General features: G+C 42.4%; 1 protein-coding gene across 2 annotated transcripts in view; it reads right to left on the bottom strand.

The window, feature by feature from the left end:
* The window catches only part of uggt2 (UDP-glucose glycoprotein glucosyltransferase 2), a 685,376-nt gene that overhangs the window by 222,131 nt on the left and 439,128 nt on the right, over nt 1-24,117 (bottom strand). For both annotated transcript variants that reach the window (XM_067986476.1, XM_067986475.1), the window contains exon 30: nt 22,913-22,998. In XM_067986476.1, coding sequence (XP_067842577.1) covers nt 22,913-22,998 — 86 coding nt within the window. The remainder of the gene's footprint in view (nt 1-22,912; nt 22,999-24,117) is intronic.

The following is a 24,117-nucleotide window of genomic DNA, read 5'->3' as shown; positions in this document are numbered from 1 at the left end:
GATATACAAACTACAATATATAGTCTTCTCCATGTACAAGTGGTATTGTTCATGGGTAAGTCAGATGATGTTCTCTCTCTTAACTGTCTATCACCTTCATGTTACTTTCTCCTCCACTTCTCTCTTTCTCACCGCTGCTTCTCTCTCCATTTCTCTTCCCCTCTTTCCCTTTCTGCTTGCTCTCTCTGTCCTCCAGCTTGTTTGTCTCTCTTTCCCTTTTTATCAGTTTTGTATATGGGAGATGGTAAGTAGCTTGGCATGTCACGGAAGGGCACAACTAAGCTTTAAAGACTGCATTTTCAGGAGGTGCCTCAGTTGGGAAGAAAGGTGCCAAATGCCGCAGGTAGCATTTTCTGGTGATGGATATGATTCCAGATTGCTGGTTGGGGGAGGGTTTCAGGCCAGTGGGTGTTATTAGGGCCAGAGGTGGTGGCTAGTGGGAGGGATCCAGGGTGCAAACCGTATTTTCCAGTGGCAGGTGCAGGGCTCTTATGAGAGAAGGATCCAGCTAGGGCTCCAAGTTTGGAACATTGACGGGGTGGGAGGTGGGGGGAATTCAAGCATCACGGGCAAAAACCAACGTGAAGGAGTTGACATAAGAAGATCCGGCTAGGGCTACAGGTTGGCAATGAGGAGTGGGAGGTGATCATGCTGGGAGAAAAAACATGAAGTGTTGGTGCTGTGAAGTATATCTTGCAGAAACAAAGTAGAAACTGGGAAGATTAAATTTAAGTATAATGGTAGGTATATGGAAAATTTAAACCTCACCAACTTAAACCCAATACCCTGGCATGACATGGTGTGACGTGACCCTCTTGTAAGCACAGAATAGTACGCAATACATACAATTTTTAATATATTAAAGATACATGAGCTAATGGATATCCCTGTGGCATGGGAGACCTTCAAAGGGGAGGTAGTTCAGGTATAAACAAGATACATTCCTATGAGGGGGATAGGAAGGGCATCCAAAGCTACAGTTCCCTGGATGACTAAAGAAATTGAGGTTAAAATGAAACAGAAAAAGGAGGGTTATGATAAATGTCAGGTTCATAATACAGTAGAGAATCAAGCTGAATGCAGAGAGTGCAGAGAAAACTGAAAAAGGAAATAAAAGGGGCAAGGAGAACGTATGAGAAAAGATTTGCGGCTAACATAAAAGGGAACCCAAAAGTCTTTTATAAACATATAAAGACTAAAAGGATAGTCAAAGGAAAAGTGGGGCCGATTAAGGGCCAAAAAGGATATCTTCTTCTGGAGGCAGAGGGCATGGCTGAGGTATTAAATAAGTACTTTGCATCTGTCTTCACCAAAAAACTGAATGCTGCCAATGTTACAGTAAAGAATGAGGGAGTAGAGAAAATGTAAAGGATAAAAATAGATAAAGAGGGTGTACTCAAATGGTTGGCAGTGCGTAAGATAGAAAAGTCACCCAGTCCAGATGGGATGTATCCCAGGTTACTGAAGGAAGTAAGGGTATAAATAGCAGAGGCTCTTGCCGTAACCTTTCAATCCTCCTTAGATACTGGAGGGTTGCAAATGTTACATCCCTGTTCAAAAAAGGGGGAGAGAGATAAAACAGGTAACTACCAGACAGTCATCCTAACATTGGTGTGGGGAAACTTCTAGAGACAATAATTCGAGACAAAATTAATTATCACTTGGAACAACATGGGTTAATGTCAGCCAATACTGATTTGTTAAAGGCAAATCGTGTCTGACTAACTTGGTTGAGTTCTTTGATTAAATAATGGAGAGTGTTGATGACGGTGGTGCAGTTTATGTTGTGTATATGTGTACCACATAACAGACTTGTTAGCAAAATTGAAGCCTATGGGATTAAAGGGGCAGTGGCAGCTTGGGTACGAAATTGGCTGAGAGACAGAAAGCAGAGAGTAGTAGTGAACAGTTGTTTATCAGACTGGAGGGAAATAGACAGTGGTGTCCCCCAGGGATTGGTATTGGGACCACGGTGTGCGGTGTGCGGACAACACAGTGTGAAGGAGAGTTTGGTACGTGTGGGAGTTCAGTGAAGTGGGGGCAGGAGGTGCTGCTTTGCCTTGCTTTTCCTAACTTTTTCCCCAGAGTGGCAGTGGACCTGAGATTGGGGAATAAAAGCAGCGGCAGACCTGCAACAAGAAATAACTACTGTGCGACATCACAGGTGAGGCAGGAGAGTCCGAGAGGTGAGCACAGTATAAAAGGAGAGACCTAGAGCGGGAGGAGAGTCTGAGAGTCTAAGGCAAGTCATGGCAGCGGAGCTCGCACCCGTGATATGCTCCTCCTGCACTATGTGGGAAGTCATGGACTCTACCAGTGTCCCTGGCGACCATGTGTGCAGGAAGTGTGTCCAGCTGCAGCTACTGGCTAACCGTCTTTCGGAGCTGGAGCTGCGGGTGGATTCGCTGTGGAGCATCCGCGATGCTGAGACTATCGTGGATAGCACGTTCAGTGAGGTGGTCACACCGCAGGTAAAGATTACGCAGGCAGAAAGGAAATGGGTGCCCGCCAGGCAGAGTAAAAGGACTTGGCAGGTAGAGCAGGATTCCCCTGGGGCCATCTCCCTCTCAAACAGATATTCTGCTTTAGATACTGTTGGGGGAGATAGCTTATCAGGGGAATGCAGCAAGAGCCAGGTTCGGGGCACCACGGGTGGCTCTGCTGCACAGGAGGGGAGGAAGAAGAGTGGCAGGGCTATAGTGATAGGGGATTCAATTGTAAGGGGAACAGATAGGCGTTTCTGTGGCCGCAAACGTGACTCCAGGATGGCATGTTGCCTCCCTGGTGCTAGGGTCAAGGATGTCACGGAGCGGCTGCAGGGCATTCTGGAGGGGAAGGGTGAACAGCCAGTAGTCGTGGTCCATATTGGTACCAACGACATAGGTAAAAAAAGGGATGAGGTCCTGCAAGGCGAATTTAAGGAGTTAGGAGATAAATTAAAAAGCAGGACTTCAAAGGTAGTGATCTCAGGATTACTACCAGTGCCACATGCTAGTGAGTATAGGAACAGGAGAATAGACAGGATGAATGCGTGGCTGCAGGGATGGTGTAGGAGGGAGGGATTTAGATTCCTGGGACATTGGGACCGGTTCTGGGGAAGGTGGGACCTGTACAAGGGTGACGGGTTACACCCGAGCAGGACCGGGACCAATGTCCTCGCGGGGGTGTTTGCTAGTGCTGTTGGTGAAGGTTTAAACTAGAGTGGCAGGGGGATGGGAACCTGAGCGGGGAGTCAGAAGGGAATAAAGTTGAGAGCAGCAAGAGAGGGGAAGACCCAGGGGAAATCTACAATAGAAATAGTACAAACAGTTGTTCAAGAACAAGTGAGAGGGAAAAGCGTAGAGCAGCGGAAAGAAAGTGTACTTTAGGCACGACAGATAAAATAAAAACTAGACGGCGTAAGGCGAGTAATCCAGCATCAAAGCTGTGGCAGGGGGTTGGGAACCTGTGTAGGGAGACAGAGGAAAGCGTGTCAGGAAGGGACAGAAGGTAAGGAGTAAAAGGTAAAGTGTTAAAAAAGGAAAAAGCAGGAACTAAGTGTCACAAAACATATTTGAAAGTTCTTTATCTGAATGCACGTAGCATTCGTAACAAAATGGACGAGTTAACGGCACAAATAACTACGTATGGGTATGATCTTGTGGCCATTACAGAAACATGGCTGCAGGGTGACAACGACTGGGAATTAAATATGCCAGGGTATTTAACAATCAGGAAGGACAGGCAGGAAGGAAGGGGAGGTGGGGTGGCTATGTTAATAAAGGAAGGAATCACTGTAATACAGAGAAATGATATTGGGACAAAGGATCAGGATAATGAAACAGTTTGGGTCGAGATAAGGAATAATAAGGGGAAAAAAACACTAGTGGGCGTAGTAAATAGACCTCCTAATAGTTGCAACTCTGCTGGAAGAAGTATTAATCAGGAAATAGTCGGGGCATGTAATAAGGGAACAGCTATAATTATGGGGGATTTTAACTATCATATTAACTGGACAAATCAAATTGGGCAGGGCAGCCTTGAGGAAGAGTTTATGGAGTGTATTAGGGATGGATTTCTTGAGCAGTATGTAACTGATCCTACAAGGGGGCAAGCAACCTTGGACCTGGTCCTGTGTAATGAGCCAGGATTAATTAATAATGTCCTAGTTAAGGATCCCCTTGGAATGAGTGACCATAACATGGTTACATTCCATATCCAATGAGAGGGTGAGAAGGTTGGTTCTCAAACAAGCATACTGAGCTTGAATAAAGGAGACTATGATGGTATGAGAGCGGAATTGATTAAAGAGGACTGGGAAAATAGATTAAAGGGTGAGACGGTACATGAGCAGTGGTGTTCATTCAAGGAGTTATTTTACAACTTTCAAAAAATATATATTCCACTGAGGAAAAAAGGGTGTAAAAGAAATGACAGTCATCCGTGGCTAAGTAAAGAAATTAAGGATAGCATCCGACTAAAAACAAGGACATATAAGGTAGCCAAACTTAGTGGGATGATAGAAGATTGGGAAGTCTTCAAAAGACAGCAAAAAGTAACGAAAGGATTGATTAAGAAAGGGAAGATAGATTATGAAAATAAATTAGCAAAAAATATAAAAACAGATAGCAAGAGTTTCTATAGTTATATAAAAAGAAAAGGGGTGGCTAAGGCAAACGTAGGTCCCTTCGAGGATGAAACCGGGAAATTAATGGTGGGAAACATGGAGATGGCAAAAATGCTGAACAAATATTTTGTTTCAGTCTTTACGGTAGAGGACACTAAGAATATCCCAACACTAGACAAACAGGGGGCTCTAGGGGGGGGAGGAGCTCAATACGATTAAAATCACTAAGGAATTGGTACTCAGTAAATTAATGGGACTCAAGGCGGATAAATCCCCTGGACCTGATGGCTTATATCCTAGGGTCTTGAGGGAAGTGGCAGTAGGGATTGTGGATGCTTTGGTAATAATTTTCCAAAATTCTCTGGACTCGGCAAAGGTCCCGGCAGATTGGAAAACTGCTAATGTAACACCCTTATTTAAAAAGGGTAGTAGGCAGAAGGCTGGAAATTATAGACCAGTTAGCCTAACATCTGTGGTGGGTAAAATTTTGGAGTCTATTATTAAGGAGACAGTAGCAGAACATTTGGATAAACATGGCTTTCCGAAGGGGAAGTGATGTCTGACAAATTTGCTTGAGTTCTTTGAGGACATAATGTACAGGGTGGATAAAGGGGAACCAGTGGACGTAGTGTATTTAGACTTCCAGAAGGCATTCGACAAGGTGCCACATAAAAGATTATTGCTCAAGATAAAGAATCACTGGATTGGGGGTAATATTCTGGCAAGGGTGGAGGATTGGTTATCTAACAGGAAGCAGAGAGTTGGGATAAATGGTTCATTCTCGGACTGGCAACCAGTAGCGAGTGGTGTTCCGCAGGGGTCGGTGCTGGGTCCCCAACTCTTTACAATCTATATTAACGATTTAGAGGAGGGGACCGAGTGTAACATATCAAAGTTTGCAGATGATACAAAGATGGGAGGGAAAATGGAGAGTGAGGAGGACATAAAAAACCTACAGGGGGATATAGACAGGTTGGGTGAGTGGGCGGAGATTTGGCAGATGCAATACAATATTGGAAAATGTGAGGTTATGCACTTTGGCAGGAACAATCAGAGAGCAAGTTATTATCTTAATGGCGAGAAACTGGAAAGTACTGCAATACAAAGGGATCTGGTGGTCCTAGTGCAAGAAAATCAAAAAGTTAGTATGCAGGTGCAGCAGGTGATCAAGAAGGCCAACGGAATGTTGGCTTTTATTGCTAGGGGGATAGAATATAAAAACAGGGAGGTATTGCTGCAGTTATATAAGGTATTGGTGAGACCGCACCTGGAATACTGCATACAGTTTTGGTCTCCATACTTAAGAAAAGACATACTTGCTCTCGAGGCAGTACAAAAAAGGTTCACTCGGCTAATCCCGGGATGAGGGGGTGGACATATGAGGAGAGGTTGAGTAGATTGGGAATCTACTCATTGGAGTTCAGAAGAATGAGAGGCGATCTTATTGAAACATATAAGATTGTGAAGGGGCTTGATCGGGTGGATGCGGTGAGGATGTTCCCAAGGATGGGTGAAACTGGAACTAGGGGGCATAATCTTAGAATAAGGGGCTGCTCTTTCAAAACTGAGATGAGGAGAAACTTCTTCACTCAGAGGGTAGTAGGTCTGTGGAATTTGCTGCCCCAGGAAGCTGTGGAATCTACATCATTGAATAAATTTGAAACAGAAATAGACAGTTTCTTAGAAGTAAAGGGAATTAGAGGTTACGGGGAACGGGCAGGAAATTGGACATGAATTTAGATTTGAGGTTAGGATCAGATCAGCCATGATCTTATTGAATGGTGGAGCAGGCTCGAGGGGTCGATTGGCCTACTCCTGCTCCTATTTCTTATGTTCTTATGTTCTTACTTCTGTTTTTGATATATATTAATGACCTGGACTTGGATATAGAGGGCATAGTTTCAATGCTTGCGGATTACAACAAAGCTTGGAAATATAGTAAACAGTGAGGAGGATAGTAACAGACTTCAGGAGGACATAGACAGACTGGTGAAATGGGCAGACACATGGCAGATAAAATTTAATGCAGAGAAGTGTGAAGGGATGCATTTTGTAAGGAAAAATGAGGAGAGGCAATTTAAACTAAATGGTACAATTTTAAAGGGGGTGCAGGAACAGAGACCTAGTGGTTCACAAACACAAATCTTTGAAGGTGGCTCGACAAGTTGATAAAGCTGTTAAAAAAGCATACTGGAGTCTGGGCTTTATAAATAAGGACATAGAGTACAAAAGCAAGGAAGTGACGGTAAACCTTTATAAATCACTGGTTAGCCCTCAGCTAGAGTGTTGTTTCCAATTCTGGGCACCACACTTTAGAAAGGATGTCAAGGCCTTGGAGAGAGTGCAGAGGAGATTTACCAGAATGGTACCAGGGATGAGGAAATTCAGTTATGTGGAGGCATCACAGAAACTGGGATTGTTCTCCTTGGAGCAAAGAAGGTAAAGGGGAGACTCAGTAGAGGTGTTAAAAATTATGAGTGGTTTTGATCGAGGAGATAGGGAGAAACTGTTTCCACTAGTCGGAGGATTGGTTACCAGAGGATGCAGATTTCAGATAATTGGCAAAAAATCCAGGGGGAGATGAGGAGAATTTTTTTTTACACAGCGTGTTGTTGTGATCTGGAATGCACTGCCTGAAAGGGTGATGGAAGCAGATTCAATAGTAACTTTCAAAAGGGAAGTGCATATATACTTAAAAAGGTAACATTTGCAGGGCTTCAAGGAAAAAGCAAGGGAGTGGGATTAATTGAATAGCTCTTTCAAAGTGCTGGCATAGGCACAAATGGCCTCCTTCTGTGCTGTATGATTCTATAAATATGAAACTTGTGCAAAAAAACTTTGACTAGCACTTTTAAGAGTTAGTCCAGAAACATGAAGTAGTGAATCTGTCTGATTAGTTTGTGGAGTCTATTAATTCCACTTACTGAGCCTGCTCCTTTGCAATCTTGTCCAATTCTGTGGCATTTTGTTTTTAGTGTTGATGTAGGTGTGCCTATTACTGTTTCAGCACTGATAGATAACTCTATTACACAGCAAGTTCTCTGTTCCTCCTGCTTTAAAATTGAATGGTCACCTAATACGTTTCAGTGTTCCACATCAAGGTTTTTGATTTTTCTATTCATTTTAGTCTGAGGTGTCTCAATGGGAAAAAGCATTATTTGATCTACAGGTTTAATGAAGCTGTTGGCAGAGATGAAGCGGTGCTCATCTCTCAATTCCAGCTAATTCAGACTTGGTCTTTCATTGGATTTTACATCTCTACTGAAGCATGTATTTACCAGCATCATTCTCAAGCAATGTGATATGTTTACTACCTATTTCATGCCAGCTCGCAATTGTATTCCTTAAACACAGAATACCTTTTCCCCGAAGTAGAAAACAAGACAAATAGGGCATCATTCCAGTAATATTGCATTCCCATTGTTTGAAAGTCACAGAATGAGCGTTAAGTTCTGAAGTATTGTTTTCTACAGGTACCAGTGAGAAAACTTTAGTGATGCATTGTCACTTGGTGTGATACTTATTTTTCTGGGGTTTAAAACTATTCAATAGTATGCTGCACAATAATGACACCCATGCTCCATGGGGGAAAATTCAGAGATTGGGACGCTGCGTTGCTGGCAGCAGCCCTCAGGTAAGTCCTTCGGGGGGACCGGGAGAGGGGGGCGATGGAGGAGGGGGCGACCGGATTGGAGAGTAGTGGTGATCGGGATCGGGGAGGGTAGCAGCAGCGATCGAAGTCGGGGGGGGGGGAACCAAGGTCGTCTTTGGGGGGTCGAGCTTATGATCGGAGGGGGGAGGGTCGAATTTGGGATTGGAGAGGAGGGGGGAAGGAGTGATGGCTGACAGTGGCCTGCGAGATTTGAATGCGGACGCAGGAGGAGCACTATTGCTCCTCCCTGATCCATATTCAGGTAAGCATATTTTTAAAAATTACCTTGTTGGCTACATCTTTAATGGTCGCCTATTCAGTCGAACTTCGGCCTGGTTTTCCTGAACGCACCTGGCCTCGGGGAAACCCAATATTGCAGAAGGAGCCTCAATCAGGCGTTAGGCCCCTTATTTGCATATTCAAAGGACCTAACGCCGGTTTGACGCGTGGGTCCTGGATGCCATTTTTTTCAACTATACCAATATGGTGGGCGGTGACTTCTGGCTCATAATGACGTGTGCTTCCTGCCCGCCCTATTGAAGGTTTGGCGCCCGTTTAGTGCCTGAAAAACAGGCGCGGCTCCCTCGAATTTTTAGACCAGTCTCTCTTGGCCCCTCCATTGCCTTAGTTTTGTTAGACTGATTAACTTCTATTTCCTTCAGTTAAACACTGGGAAGATTAAAGCCATTGTCTTCAATCCCCACCACAAACTCCTTACCCTGGCCACCGTTTCCATCACCACCCCCGGCCAATGTCTCAGGCTGAATTCGACTTTTTCCAACTTTGGTGTCCTATTAGCCTCAAGCTAAGCTTCTGACCTCATTGTATCCATCAGAAAGGCTCTAATATTATCTGCCTCCACCACCTACCCAAGCCCATCTGCTGCAGAAGCCCTCATTGTGCCTTTGTCACCTGCTGACTCAATTACTCCAATGCTTTACTTGCAGGCACCCCACCCTCCACCCTCCATAAACCTCACCTCTGCTGCCTTTAGCCTACCCCACAACAAGTCCCACTCACCTATCACCCCTGTCCTTGCTGGCCTACATTGGGGAACTAGAAGCCAAAGTCTTAAATTTAATATTCTCATCTTCGTGTTTGAATACTTTCATGGCTTCACCCCTCCCTATGTCTGTAAACTCCTCCATCCCTACAATGCTCCCCAACTCTATGTTTCTCTTACACTGGTCTCTTATGCATACCCCTATCTTCGTTCCGCCACTGATGGCCGTGCCTTCGTCTACCTGGGCCCCAGGATCTGGAAATCCCTCCATGAACCCCTTCACCTCTCCACTTCCTTCTCCTCCTTTAAGACCCTCCTTAGAATGCACCTCTTTCACCAAGCTTGATCACCTCTCCTAATATCACCTTCTTTGACTCAGAGCCCATTGTTTTGATTATGCCTCTGAGAAGTGCCTTGGGACATTTTTCTATTTTGAATACACTATATAAATGTGTTATTATTATTATAGAATCATAGAAGTTACAACATGGAAACAGGCCCTTCGGCCCAACATGTCCATGTCGCCCAGTTTATACCACTAAGCTAGTCCCAATTGCCTGCACTTGGCCCATATCCCTCTATACCCATCTTACCCATGTAACTGTCCAAATGCTTTTTAAAAGACAAAATTGTACCCGCCTCTACTACTGCCTCTGGCAGCTCGTTCCAGACACTCACCACCCTTTGAGTGAAAAAATTGCCCCTCTGGACCCTTTTGTATCTCTCCCCTCTCACCTTAAATCTATGCCCCCTCGTTATAGACTCCCCTACCTTTGGGAAAAGATTTTGACTATCAACCTTATCTATGCCCCTCATTATTTTATAGACTTCTATAAGATCACCCCTTAACCTCCTACTCTCCAGGGAAAAAAGTCCCAGTCTGTCTAACCTCTCCCTATAAGTCAAACCATCAAGTCCCGGTAGCATCCTAGTAAATCTTTTCTGCACTCTTTCTAGTTTAATAATATCCTTTCTATAATAGGGTGACCAGAACTGTACACAGTACTCCAAGTGTGGCCTCACCAATGCCCTGTACAACTTCAACAAGACATCCCAACTCCTGCATTCAATGTTCTGACCAATGAAACCAAGCATGCCGAATGCCTTCTTCACCACCCCATCCACCTGTGACTCCACTTTCAAGGAGCTATGAATCTGTACTCCTAGATCTCTTTGTTCTATAACTCTCCCCAACGCCCTACCATTAACGGCGTAGGTCCTGGCCCGATTCGATCTTCCAAAATGCATCACCTCACATTTATCTAAATTAAACTCCATCTGCCATTCATCGGCCCACTGGCCCAATTGATCAAGATCCCGTTGCAATCCTAGATAACCTTCTTCACTGTCCACAATGCCACCAATCTTGGTGTCATCTGCAAACTTACTAACCATGCCTCCTAAATTCTCATCCAAATCATTAATATAAATAACAAATAACAGCGGACCCAGCACCGATCCCTGAGGCACACCGCTGGTCACAGGCCTCCAAATTGGAGTTATTGAGGTTAAGTGACCTATTAAATTCTGGTTCTTATAAAATGTGAGCATGTCAAATTCCAGACATGGGATCTTCTAAAAAAAATTGGCATTTTGAATTTTTATCTTGTGATTGGCTGTGGTTTAAAAAAAAGGGTTAAAAAAAAAATTAACGGGACAGATAAAAAAAAACTATCTGGTATCACTGTGATAGGAAAAGTCGGAAAGCTGAAACAGCTTGGAGCGTTCATTATAATCACACCCACTAAAAGTATGTGAGAAAAAGTGAGTTAGACAGCAAATTATAAAACTTACGAAGCAATGTGAAGGAAAGAAAAGATAAAGTGCAGATTTAAAGAATTACAAGTTACAGTTGCAGGATGATCTCTAGTTATAAATTAAACTGGTCTTCGAAGCATTTTGTGCTATTGTGATTGATTAAACACTATGATTAAAATAAATCTCAAAAATGTGAGAAGTAAAAAAATCAGTCAAACCTGTGTGAAGAGAAATTTTGAATGTGGAAACTTAATCTCAGAGGGAGTAGTATCAAATTACTCCTACCACAAGAGCAAGTTAATGTTAACCCCTTCCATCCCAAGAAGCCAGACTGTCATGCCAAGAGCAGTTCAAACAGATAGAAATGACCCAGTCGGTTGAGAACTGTCTGAGGCTTGCCCAGAACACAGGTGAACATGAGGTAACAATTGGTATAGGTTATATTACTAAAATTGACCCAATCACTCGGAAATGCCAAAGGCTACAATTGACTGAGATATAAGTTTCCACGCTACAGTGAAAAAAATTGATAAGAAAGGAATGTAAAACAAATCATATGAAAAGAAAGCATAGGTTAGACAATTGGAAGTCCATTACTTGAGCTATGTACTGACACGGGGTACTAAACGCCACAGTATGATAAGGAAGTTCGACAAGTTCTGGGGCTATTCAATTTTATTTGAAACTAATAGTAGCTCCAATACAAAATCTGACCAAAGAGGGGAGACTTTCCCTGACAAATTATATAACTCGTATTGAGAATGCTAAGAAAAATTCAACAATTATATCAACACCTCCTAACTCAAGTGTTAAAACAAAGCGAGACATGGAATGGAGGTGGACATTGTAAAAGAGATAGACAAATATGGAGACGTAAAGGTCTGTGATAAGTGATATAGCAACTGCCTTTGCCTCAGTTGTTAACACCATTGATTTGACAACATTAGATCAAAAGGTCAGAGATTTAGGGTCTCGCATTAAAGATATATTTAAAAATAAATGAAAATACAGATAAGGAATTGTCTAAGGATCATTTGCAAAGGATAGCTACAGTGCCCAAACACATGCCCAAACCATTAATAAATTAATAAAAGAGGAATATAACGTATCTTAGCAGGTGGCTGCTAATGATATCTGCTTAATTTGGTTACATCTTGAAAGCACAGAGATTAGGACTTGGAGTTGGAAATTTCAGTCCGCAGTCCTACGTACATCTGTATGTGGGAGAGACAGTGTTTATTTCAGACAGGCTGCGTGCTCCAGAGAGAGAGAGAGGGACCAGGCAATTTCTCTCTCCTGTTTTGTTTTCTGATTTTGTTTCGGGTAAAGGGATTACTCCTTTGGACAAAATAAATAATAACTGATGATTTGACAAATTAACCCCTTGGGCTCTCAAGAAGAGCCGCAATGGGTTTTCTGTGTTTATTTTAAAACAGGTGACCCTGGTTTTTGGGACCACATGAGTGTTGATGGTGCAGGATTACCAAGAGTAGTTCTTTGACATAAAATGGCTTTACAAAGTTACGGTGCAACCTTTCCTGGAGAAATTTGGTCCAGGAAACGATCCAGTGGTGTTAAAGATTTAAGACTTTAACTGCAGACATCAGCAGATACCAAATGTCACAGCGTGGTGATATCAACCTGATTTTCTTCTTTTGAAAACATTTTGATTTGTTTTGTATTAAGTTTTGTTTTAAGTCTCAAGTTGGGATAATTGTGAAATCATAGAAGGGACTCGGGCACAATATAGTGGGATATTTTGGGAAATGAAAAGCGGTTCAAGAAGAAATTACGTAAAATAAATAAATTCTGCCTAATCCTTCTCAGCACCAACCATTTGTGAGTTTCAGCTTGGAATTTATACAGTAATATCCTTCAGATTTCCGATATACAAATTTGTCTTGTTTATTGTATCTTATGGAGAAGCCTACTAAAACATATCTTACTTCACTTAGTAACTTTAAACTGTACATTTGCTTTCATCAGGATTTTTATTATTTTATTTCCTCTGCCAAACTATAGAAATAGTACAATTTATTTTAGAATGACACATCCTGGGTTGCTGAGGGGAGCAAAGGTGGAAATTGCGGAGGCTCTGGCCACAATCTTCTAATCCTCCATAGATATGGGGATGGTGCCAGAGGACTGGAGGATTGCAAATGTTACACCCCTGTTCAAAAAAAGAGAGAGGGATAAACCCGGCAATTATAGACCAGTCAACCTAACATCGGTGGTGGAGAAACTTTTAGAGGCAATAATCCAAGACAAAATTAATAAATGAAAACCAGCACGGATTTGTTAAAGGCAAATTGATTTTGACTAAGTTGATTGAGTTCTTTGATGAAATAACGGAGAGGATTGATGAGGGTAATGTGGTTGATGATGTGTATATGGATTTTCAAAAGGTTATAAAGTACCACATAATAGACTTGTTAGCAAAATTGAAGCCCATGGGATTAAAGGGGCAGTTGCTGCGTGCATACAAAATTGGCTAAGGGACAGAAAGCAGAGAATTGTGGTGAACGGTTCTTTTTCAAACTGGAGGGAAGTATGCAGTGGTGTCCCTCAAGGGTCGGTGTTGGGGCCACTGCTCTTTTTGATATATATTAATGACCTGGACTTGGGTATAGAGGGTATAATTTCCAAGCTCGCATATGACACGAAATTTGGAATTGTAGCAAAAGGTGAGGAGGATAGTAACAGACTTCAGGAGGACATAGACAGACTGGTGAAATGGGCAGACACATGGCAGATGTAATTTAACGCAGAGACGTTTGAAGTGATTCTTTGTGGTGGGAAGAATGAGGAAAGTCAACATAAACTAGATGATACAATTTTAAAGGGGGTGCAGGAACAGAGAGACCTAGGGGTGTACGTACACAAGTCTTTGAAGGTGGCAGGACAGTTGAGAAGGCTGTTAAAATGGCATTTGGGTCCTCGGATTTAAATATAGAGGCATAGGACATGATTTTAGCATTGAGGCGAGAACTCAGCGCGTGGGAAACGTAGGCCCGTTGGATTGTCTGATCACAACTCAATTAAGGCACTTAATGTTAATTCCGGGTTTCGCGTCTCCATGCTGCGTAGCAGGCGTACTGCGCACCAGCATGACACGATTTAAAGCCCACTATTTAAAGGGCCAATGCAAAAAGGAATTTTGAAGGAGAAAAGAGTAAAAAGCAAAATGGAAGGACACAGAGGAAAGTCAGCACCCAGGTTCTCAAACTGAGATATTGCTGTCTGCTGCAAGAGATAAGTGGGACATCGGCATCCCTATCCATTGAAGATGGAGAGACTGAGAACCTGCATATGACTGGTGATAGAATTTAAACATCTTTCACACACATGATGACTTTATTTCATCAATAACTGAACTGTGAGAAACCTGAGTGTGGTCATTGGAAAGATTGTCACTTTTTTGATGAATAATTCATATCGCTTTCTGTTGTCTTCCAGGGTCTTCACAACTTCAAGAACAATCAGGGGAAATGGAAGTCATCGATTCCTCAGAGGAGCTCATTCATTCTGAGGGTGCACCATCACAGGACATACAGCAATGCACTAGCGCAGATAAGTCGGTGGGTCCTGTTAGACAGATACGTCTCAACCGTTGCCACCCCCCGCCTCCCCTTAACCAGTACCTCTCCTGATGGCCAAGTCAGCCACTGCACAGGTGCAAGTGGAGTGGTCTTTGGTGGGGTTTTCAAGGACTCCAAAACCCAGAGGGCACAGGCCGAGAACATCTCAGCAGTCAGGGAAGGTATCTGAGCAACCTTCCACTACATCTGTTGAGGCCATAGGGGTGCACCATGTACAAACGGCAGAAAGCAAAAGGTTAAGCAATTGTACTTCACCAAGGGTATGCACAAGGGTGTTTGATGAAATGTCATGTGGTTCATTTATATATTTTTTTGTTATGCCACATTAAATTTAATCATTATCACCACTACCAAGTCTTGGCCATTATTACGTCCCGTCTGTGATGTCACCCTTTCATTTGCTTCATCGTGAATGCCAAGACATGACGACACCCATTGGGCAGATGTATGCGTGGTTGAAGGACTGTTTATTGCAAAGTTGGGGGGCTGGGTGGAGCTGATGGTGGTTGTTCCAGGGGGCCTGAGTTGCACATCTCATTATGAGAAGCTGTTAGAGATGAGGGCATCACGGGTAGCAATGTGCACGGCTGCTTTGGCAATGGGTTCCCATCTTCCTTGTCCTCCTCCTCCTCTTATTTATAAATCAGCAAAGGATGACCAAAAATTGATAAAGAGGGAGAAAATAGAGTGAGAGTAAACTAGCAAGAAATATAAAAACAGATCGTAAGAGCTTCTACAAGTACGTAAAAGGGAAGAGAGTAGCAAAAGTAAACATGGGTCTCTTAGAAGCTGAGACAGGAGAAATTATAATGGAGAATAAGGAAATGGCAGAGACGTTAAACAAATATTTTGTATTACAGTAGGAGACAAAAAAAATACCAGAAATAGTGGGGAACCAAGGGTCTAATGAGAGTGAGGAACTTAAAGTAGTTACTATTAGTATAGAAAAAGTACTGGAGAAATTAATGGGACTAAAAGCCGACAAATCCCCTGGACCTGATGGCCTACTTCCTAGGGCTTTAAAAGAGGTGACTGCAGAGATAGTGGATGTATTGGTTATGATCTTCCAAAATTCTCTTGATTCTAGAACGGTTCCAGTGGATTGGAAGGTAGCAAATGTAACACCGCTATTCAAGAGAGGAAGGAGAGAGAAAACAGCGAACTACAGGCCAGTTAGCCTGACGTCCGAAGTTGGGAAAATGGTGGAATCTATTATTAAGGAAGTGGTAACGGGACACTTAAAAAATGATAATATGATTAGGCAGAGTCAACATGGTTTTATGAAAGGAAAATCGTGTTTGACAAAACTACTGGAGTTTTTTGAGGATGTAACCCGGCCAACAGGAGGAAGCGCCCTGCCTCTGCCACCAAGAAGACCTGGCTCGAGGTGGCAGAGGAGGTCACCAGCAGCAGCAATATCTCCCGCACTTAGGTCCAGTGCAGGAAGCGTTTCAATGACCTAACTAGGTCAGCAAAAGTGAGTACACTTACTGAATCTCCTGCATTCCGTGTTGCACATCACCAACGCCACCACACCGTTCTGCACTGCCAAGACTACTCCATCACATCACTCCTCACACCCGCTTAAGGCTCATCCTCAACTTACCTGCACTTCTTGAGCATTTCATCATCTCCCCATTTTTGACCCCACCACTACCACTCACCCCAATCCTGATCCAATGTGATGTCTCTGCCTGATACCCTCTGATTCATCTCTTTCACAGTCAGCCTCACCCAAAGCAATGCATTCATCGGCTGATCGCTTCAACCTTATTCACACAGTTATGTGGAGAGACTAGAGAATCTGGGGTTGTTCTACTTAGAGCAGAGAGGTTAAGGAGAGATTGAATAGCTCAAAATCATGAAAGTTTTTGTAGAGTAAACAAGGAGAAACTGTTTCTAGCGGCAGAAGGGTCGGTAACCAGAGGACACAGATTAAAGGTAATTGGCAAAAAAAAGAGGTGACGTGGGGAAAAAAAATTTATGCAGCAAGTTGTTATGATCTGGATGCACTGCCTGAAAGGGTGGTGGAAGCAGATTCAATCATAACTTTCAAAAGGGAATTGGATAAATACTTGAAGGGGAAAAATTTGCAGGGCTCTGGGGAAAGAGCAGGGGAGTGGGACTAATTGGATAGCTCTTTCAAAGAGCCGGCACAGGCATGATTTGCTGAATGGCCTCCTTCTGTTCTGTATCATTCTATGATATCAAGATTAACTTTAAACCAAAGTATTTTACTAAGTATACATTTTGTGGACAACAATATTTACTTGTCCTCAAGAAAATTTGCTTTCCTGAATTAATCTGTCAGACATACACTGAGATATAGAAGGGTTTTACAGGAAAACTCAGGTTTTGCTCCATAACCTTGGAATAATTTAAATAGCAAGTTGAATAATAACTGTGCCAAAAAAGGAAGGCAATTAAAAATATGTTCCCCTACAGTTATACAAGAAAAGGTGTGAACCGAAACATCAAAAGCATAAATCCGCACAATTACTGATCACTGCATTTCATGCTTAATTTTAATTGTCCTGTAATGTAACAAAGTTGTAAAATATGAATTTTAGAATAATTGTCAATTTTTTACATTCAGTAATTCAACATTAATTGAATTCCCACCTTTTGTCTCTCTCCAATTCTGCCCCCCACCACCACCCCTGCTGAAAGAGTTGATTCTGGCTGGGTATGGTTCCACGGGCACCTCCAGTACCTCATCCAATTGGCTATATTTCAGCTGGGAGCAGCAAGTGTCAGCCGCGTATCTAACCATGTTGGGTGAGAAGGAATGAATCACAGCTGAGCCTGATCCTGTTCTCAACCAACGCCCACATATGTGCACTTTCCAGCAGGAATCAGTAGATAGGAAACAAGAGCCGAAACTCTGGCTGATTCTTTCTCCTTAACCCAAGGCGCCGATGCCAACTGTCTTGTCCCAACTGGCATCAGCTAACTTAGAATACATTAGGAATCGAACCTGGAACCTTATGGCCTGTATGACTGTAGCAAACTGGACAGTGCCTTTACTCACTAATCCTTCAAGGAATAGTATAGTCTCATTTTAGGCTTCAAATGCTGATTACAAATCACCTGAATTTCACTCTCATTGTTTATGATGTCACATGAAGTTTTTATGAAATTTCTCACCATTTTCTAACCCATGATATTTAGTATCCTTCAAATAGTATACAGTATAATATATATCCTGTTAACCTACTGGCACATACAAGGAAATAATATAAATTTGTATCCTAGGTCCTGAAGGTAATGATGTTTATTATACTCCATTTCAAAGTACTCCTCCCCGCATCTATCCTTGGATCCTATCCTTCACTTGAGATATTGTGTTTTGAAGAAAATATTGTTGTATTCACATATAATAGAAATTATATTTTCCAATGTTCTGCTAAGAAACACACAGCTCCGATATCTCTACCTTCATTACCTTCTCATCCAGGTCATGGTGAAGCTGCTACATTCACAGCAACTGCTGTGTGAGGCTAAAATATTTTTTTTTCAAAAGGCTATACATTATAAAGAAAAACATTTCCAACAAGAAATTTAAGAGAGGACTTCAATCTTGAGAATCTGTTGATAATCAAATTCCACAAGCTTTACAAACACAATTTAGGGCATCTGCAGAACCATTCCACGAAATTCATTATCCTGTAACATTCATAAACATAGGGAAGGAAAAGGAAGCGAAGGGAAAAAAAAGGAGGGGAGGGGTGGCAGTATTGATTAATGAGAATATTGCAGTGCTGGAGAGAGAGAGGATGTCCTTGAGGGGTCATGTCAGAATCGATTTGGTTAGAGTTAAGAAACAATAGAGGTGCCATTACACTGCTGGGTGTATTGTATAGGCCACCAATTAGTGAGAAGGATATCGAGGAGCAAATTGCAGGGAAATTACAGAGAAGTGCAAGAAATATAGAGTAGTGATAACTGGGGACTTCAACTATCCTAAAATAGACTGGGATAGCAATAGGGTAAAGGGCAAAGAGAGGGAGGAATTTCTGAAGTGTGTTCAGGAGAAGTTTATGATCAGTATGTTTCTGGCCCAATGAGGAAGGAGGCATTGCTGGATCTGATTCAGGGGAATGAGGTGGGTCAAGTGGAGCAAGTGTCAGTGGAGGAACAGATAGAGAACAGTGATCATAGTATCATAAGGTTTAAATTAGTTATGGAAAAGGAAAAGGAGCAATCTAGAGTAAAATACTTAATTGGAGGAGGGCCAATTTCAGTGGAAATTGGAATCAAAGGTTGGCAGACAAAACTGTAAACGAATAATGGGCGGCCTTTAAAGAGGAGATGGTTCCGGTACAGTTTAGGTACATTCCCACGAGGGGAAAAGGTAGGGCAACCAAAGCCAGAGCTCCCTGGTTGACGAAAGAGATAGAGAGCAAGATGAAGCAGAAAAAGGGGGCGTACGACAGATGTCAGGTTGATAATACAAGTGAGAACCAGGCTGAATATAGAAAGTACAGAGAAGAAATGAAAATGGAAATAAGAGGGGCAAAGAGAGAGTAAGAGAACAGACAGCCGACTAACATAAAAGGGAATCCAAAAGTCTTCTATAGGCATGCAAATAGTAAACAGGTAGTAAGAGGAGGGGTGGGCCGATTATCGACCAAAAAGGAGATCTACGTATGGAGACAGAGGGCATGGCTGAGGTACTAAATGAATACTTTGCATCAGTCTTTACCAAGGAAGAAGATGCCGCCAAAGTCACAGTAAAAGAGGAGGTAGTGGAGATACTGGATGGGCTAAAAATTGATATAAAGAGGAGGTACAAGAAAGTCTGGCTGCAGTTAAAGTAGATAAGTCACCCGGTCTGGATGGGATGCATCCTAGGTTGCTGAGGGAAGTAAGGGTGGAAATTGAAGAGGTGCTGGCCATAATCTTCCAATCATCCTTAGGTATGTGGGTGGAGTCAGAGAACTGGAGAATTGAAAATGGTACACCCTTGTTCAAAAAATGGTGTAAGGATAAACCTGGCAATTACAGGCCAGTCAGTTTAACCACAGTGGGAGGGAAGCTTTTAGAAAATTAATAGTCACTTGGACAAGTCTGGATTAATAAGGGAAAGCAAATTTGCTAAAAACAAATCGTGTTTAACTAACTTGATTGAGTTTTTTGATGAGGTAACAGAGGGGGTTGATGAGGGCAATGCGCTTAATAGAATCATAGAATCATAGAAGTTTACAACATGGAAACAGGCCCTTCGGCCCAACATGTCCATGTCGCCCAGTTTATACCACTAAGCTAGTCCCAATTGCCTGCACTTGGCCCATATCCCTCTATACCCATCTTACCCATGTAACTGTCCAAATGCTTTTTAAAAGACAAAATTGTACCCGCCTCTACTACTGCCTCTGGCAGCTCGTTCCAGACACTCACCACCCTTTGAGTGAAAAAATTGCCCCTCTGGACCCTTTTGTATCTCTCCCCTCTCACCTTAAATCTATGCCCCCTCGTTATAGACTCCGCTACATTTGGGAAAAAATTTTGACTATCTACCTTATCTATGCCCCTCATTATTTTATAGACTTCTATAAGATCACCCCTAAACCTCCTACTCTCCAGGGAAAAAAGTCTCAGTCTATCCAACCTCTCCCTATAAGTCAAACCATCAAGTCCCGGTAGCATCCTAGTAAATCTTTTCTGCATTCTTTCTAGTTTAATAATATCCTTTCTATAATAGGGTGACCAGAACTGTACACAGTATTCCAAGTGTGGCCTTACTAATGTCTTGTGCAACTTCAACAAGACATCCCAACTCCTGTTATGCATATGGACTTTTAAAAATCGTTTGACAAAGTGCCACATAATAGGCTTGTCAGCAAAATTGAAACCCATGCAATAAAAGGGCTAGTGGTAGCATGGATATGAAATTGACTACGTGACAGGAAACAGAGAGTAGTGGTGAACGGTTGTTTTTCGGACCGGAGAAAGGTGTACAGAGGTGTTCCCCAGGGGTTGGTACTAGGACCACTGCTCTTTTTGATATATACTGGCATGGATTGAGAATTGGTTGACAGACAGGAAACAGAGAGTAGGAATAAACGGGTCTTTTTCCAGGTGGCAGGCAGTGACTAGTGGGGATCAGTGCTTGGGCCCCAGCTATTCACAATATATATCAATGATTTGGATGAGGGAACTAAATGTAATATTTCCAAGTTTGCAGATGACACAAAGCTGGGGTGGAATATGAGCTGTGAGGAGGATGCAAAGAGGCTCCAATGTGATTTAGACAAGTTGGGTGAGTGGGCAAGAACATGGCAGATGCAGTATAATGTGGATAAATGTGAGGTTGTAAAAACAGAAAGGCAGATTATTATCTGAATGGTGATAGATTGGGACAAGGGGAGATGCAACAAAACCTGGGTGTCCTTGTACACAAGTCACTGAAAGCGAGTATTCAGGTACAACAAGCAGTTAGGAAGGCGAATGGTATGTTGGCCTTCATTGCAAGAGGACTTGAGTGCAGGAGCAGGAATGTCTTCCTGCAGTTAAACAGGGCCTTGGTGAGACCACATCTGGAGTATTGTGTGCAGTTTTGGTCTCCTTATTTGAGGAAGGATGTCCTTGCCATGGAGGGAGTTCAACGAAGGTTTACCGGACTGATTCCTGGGATGGCAGGACTGACGTATGAGGAGAGATTGGGTTGACTAGGCCTATATTCACTAGAGTTTAGAAGAATGAGAGGTGATCTCATTGAAACATATAAAATTTTAACAGGACTAGACAGACTAGATGCAGGGAGGATATTCTCGATGGCTGGGGAGTCCATAACTAGGGGTCACAGTCTCAGGATATGGGGTATACCATTTAGAACAGAGATGAGGAGAAATTTCTTCACTCAGAGGGTGGAATTCTCTACCACAGAAGGCAGTGGAGGCCAAGTCATTAAATATATTCAAGAAGGAGATAGATAGATTTCTTAATGCTAAAGGGATCAAGGGATATGGGGAAAAAGCGGGAACAGGGTACTGAGTTAGACGATCAGCCATGATCATTTTGAATGGCGGAGGAGGCCCGAAGGGCCGAATGGCCTACTCTTGCTCCTATTTTCTATGTTTCTATATGTTAATGACTTGAACTCGAGTGTGCAGGGCACAATTGCAAAATGGGCAGATGACACAAAACTTGAAAGAGTTGTAAACAGTGAGGAGGATGGTAATAGACTTCAAGAGGACATAGACAGGCTGGTGAAATGGATGGACACATGGCAGATGAAATTTAACGCAGAGAAGTGCGAAGTGATACATTTTGGCAGGAAAATCAAGGAGAGGCAATGTAACTAAAGGGTACAATTCTAAAGGGGGTGCAGGAACAGAGAGACCTGGTATATGTATATAAATCTTTCATAGAATCATAGAAGTTACAACACGGAAACAGGCCCTTCGGCCCAACATGTCCATGTCACCCAGTTTATACCACTAAGCTAGTCCCAATTGCCTGCACTTGGCCCATATCCCTCTATACCCATCTTACCCATGAACGTGGCAAGACAGGTTGAGAAAGGTACGGGATCCTGGGCTTTATAAACAGAGGCAAGGAAATTACGTTGAATCTATATAAAACACTGGCTTGGCCACAACTGGAGTATTGTGTCCAATTCTGGGCACCGCACTTTAGGAATGATGTGAAAGCCTTCGAGAGGGTGCAGAAAAGATTTACTAGAATAGGATGAGGGACTTCAGTTATGTGGATAGACTGGAGAAGCTGGGGTTGTTCTCCTTAGAGCAGAGAAGGTTAAGAGGAGATTTGAAAGAAGTGTTCAAAATCATGAAGGGTTTAGATAAAGTAAATAAAGAGAAACTGTTCCCATTGACAGCAGGGTCGAGAACCAGAGGACACAGATTGAAGGTGACTGGCAAAAGAACCAAAGGTGACATGAGGAAAAGCTTTTTGTGCAGCAGGTAGTTATGATCTGGAATGCATTGCCTGAAAGAGTGGTGGAAGCAGATTCAATCGTGGCTTTCAAAAAGAAATTGGATAAATACTTGAAGGGAAAAAATTTGCATGGCTACGGGGAAAGAGCGGGGGAATGGGACTAACTGGATTGCTCTTACGGAGAGCTGGTAAAGATGGGCCTAATGGTCTCCTCCTGTGCTGTAACCATCCTATGATTCTATGAACATAAAGACATGCAGAACAGTGCAACATCAAATTATTTTACTGTTTAATTGGCACCTTTAACATAACACATCACTTGTGTGCAAGTGCAGTTAGGACTTCAACATCCCGAAGTAAATCAAGTATTATGTGTTCCCTTTGGTTCTACTTACGTAAATATCTGGTAGATATCTTCAGATCTTCCTTTACGCAATCGAAGTATCCACGCTCCCGGATTTGCTTTCAACTGAAAGTAACCCTTTAAAAGTGAAAATTGAGGTTAACAAAATCTCACAATTCATCAGGAAAATGGAATTTGGCTTTTTATATTGAATGTATAATCAGTATTTATGTGTTTTTCTTCAATGCCTTTGAATGTACAGTGAGGACTGTCTTACTCATATCAGTTTGGTTCACACTGAAAGGATTAAAAAAATTACAAGAAATATACATACATAAGTAGATATTTACTAGTGAATCTCCCTCGTCATAAGACACGGTGAATCAGGGGACACTTTATTTAATAACAACTGGGGTATTATTCTATGCATCACACATGTATCATTAGGGCCGATGTTTTATGATTAAATTCGTCAAATTTCATTTTAATTATATAGTATTCAGGGATTTGTATGATGCTTTGGAGCTCAAATTCCACAACTCTGTCAATTTTTACATGAAAGCCAAAAATGAGTATCCAAAACAGTAAAATAATTTGACATTGCATTGTTTTGGACATCTTTATTTAATTACACGTTCCTTTATCTATATATTTGCTTTTATATATATCTTACTTTTTTGAACCCGAGAGGTTGTGGGCAACATGCAGCAGATTGGAGGTGGTATGATACTTTGACTCAGTGGTAGCACTTTGAGGAAGCACTGGGAATGGAAGTTTAGTGTATGATGGAAGTTTAGTCTAAAAATTAGAGCCAGACCTTTCAGGGGCGAGATTAGAAAACATTTCTACACACAAAGGGTTGTAGAAGTTTGGAACTCTCTTCCGCAAATGGCAATTGATACTAGCTCAATTGCTAAATTTAAATGAGATAGATAGCTTTTTGGAAACCAATGGTATTAAGGGATATGGGCCAAAGGCAGGTATATGGAGTTAGATCACAGATCAGCCATGATCTTATCAAATGGCGGAGCAGGCACGAGGGGCTGAATGGCCTACTCCTGTTCCTATGTTCCTATGTTCCTTCCTATGTATGCTAGAACTGCAAAGGTAAGATGCCTGAGGCATACATGTACTGGAACAGCGTACATGTCGTCCTATTCTGATAGTATGGGGGAGTGGGGTACGGGCTGGATCTGGGAGGATTTGGGGAAGGAGACAGTGGATCTGAGAGCACTGGGCAGGCCTTCCAAAGTCGAG

Source organism: Heptranchias perlo, chromosome 6 (assembly GCF_035084215.1).
Source record: "Heptranchias perlo isolate sHepPer1 chromosome 6, sHepPer1.hap1, whole genome shotgun sequence".
Taxonomy (NCBI): domain Eukaryota; kingdom Metazoa; phylum Chordata; class Chondrichthyes; order Hexanchiformes; family Hexanchidae; genus Heptranchias; species Heptranchias perlo.
This window is presented reverse-complemented; position numbering and strand designations above follow the sequence as displayed.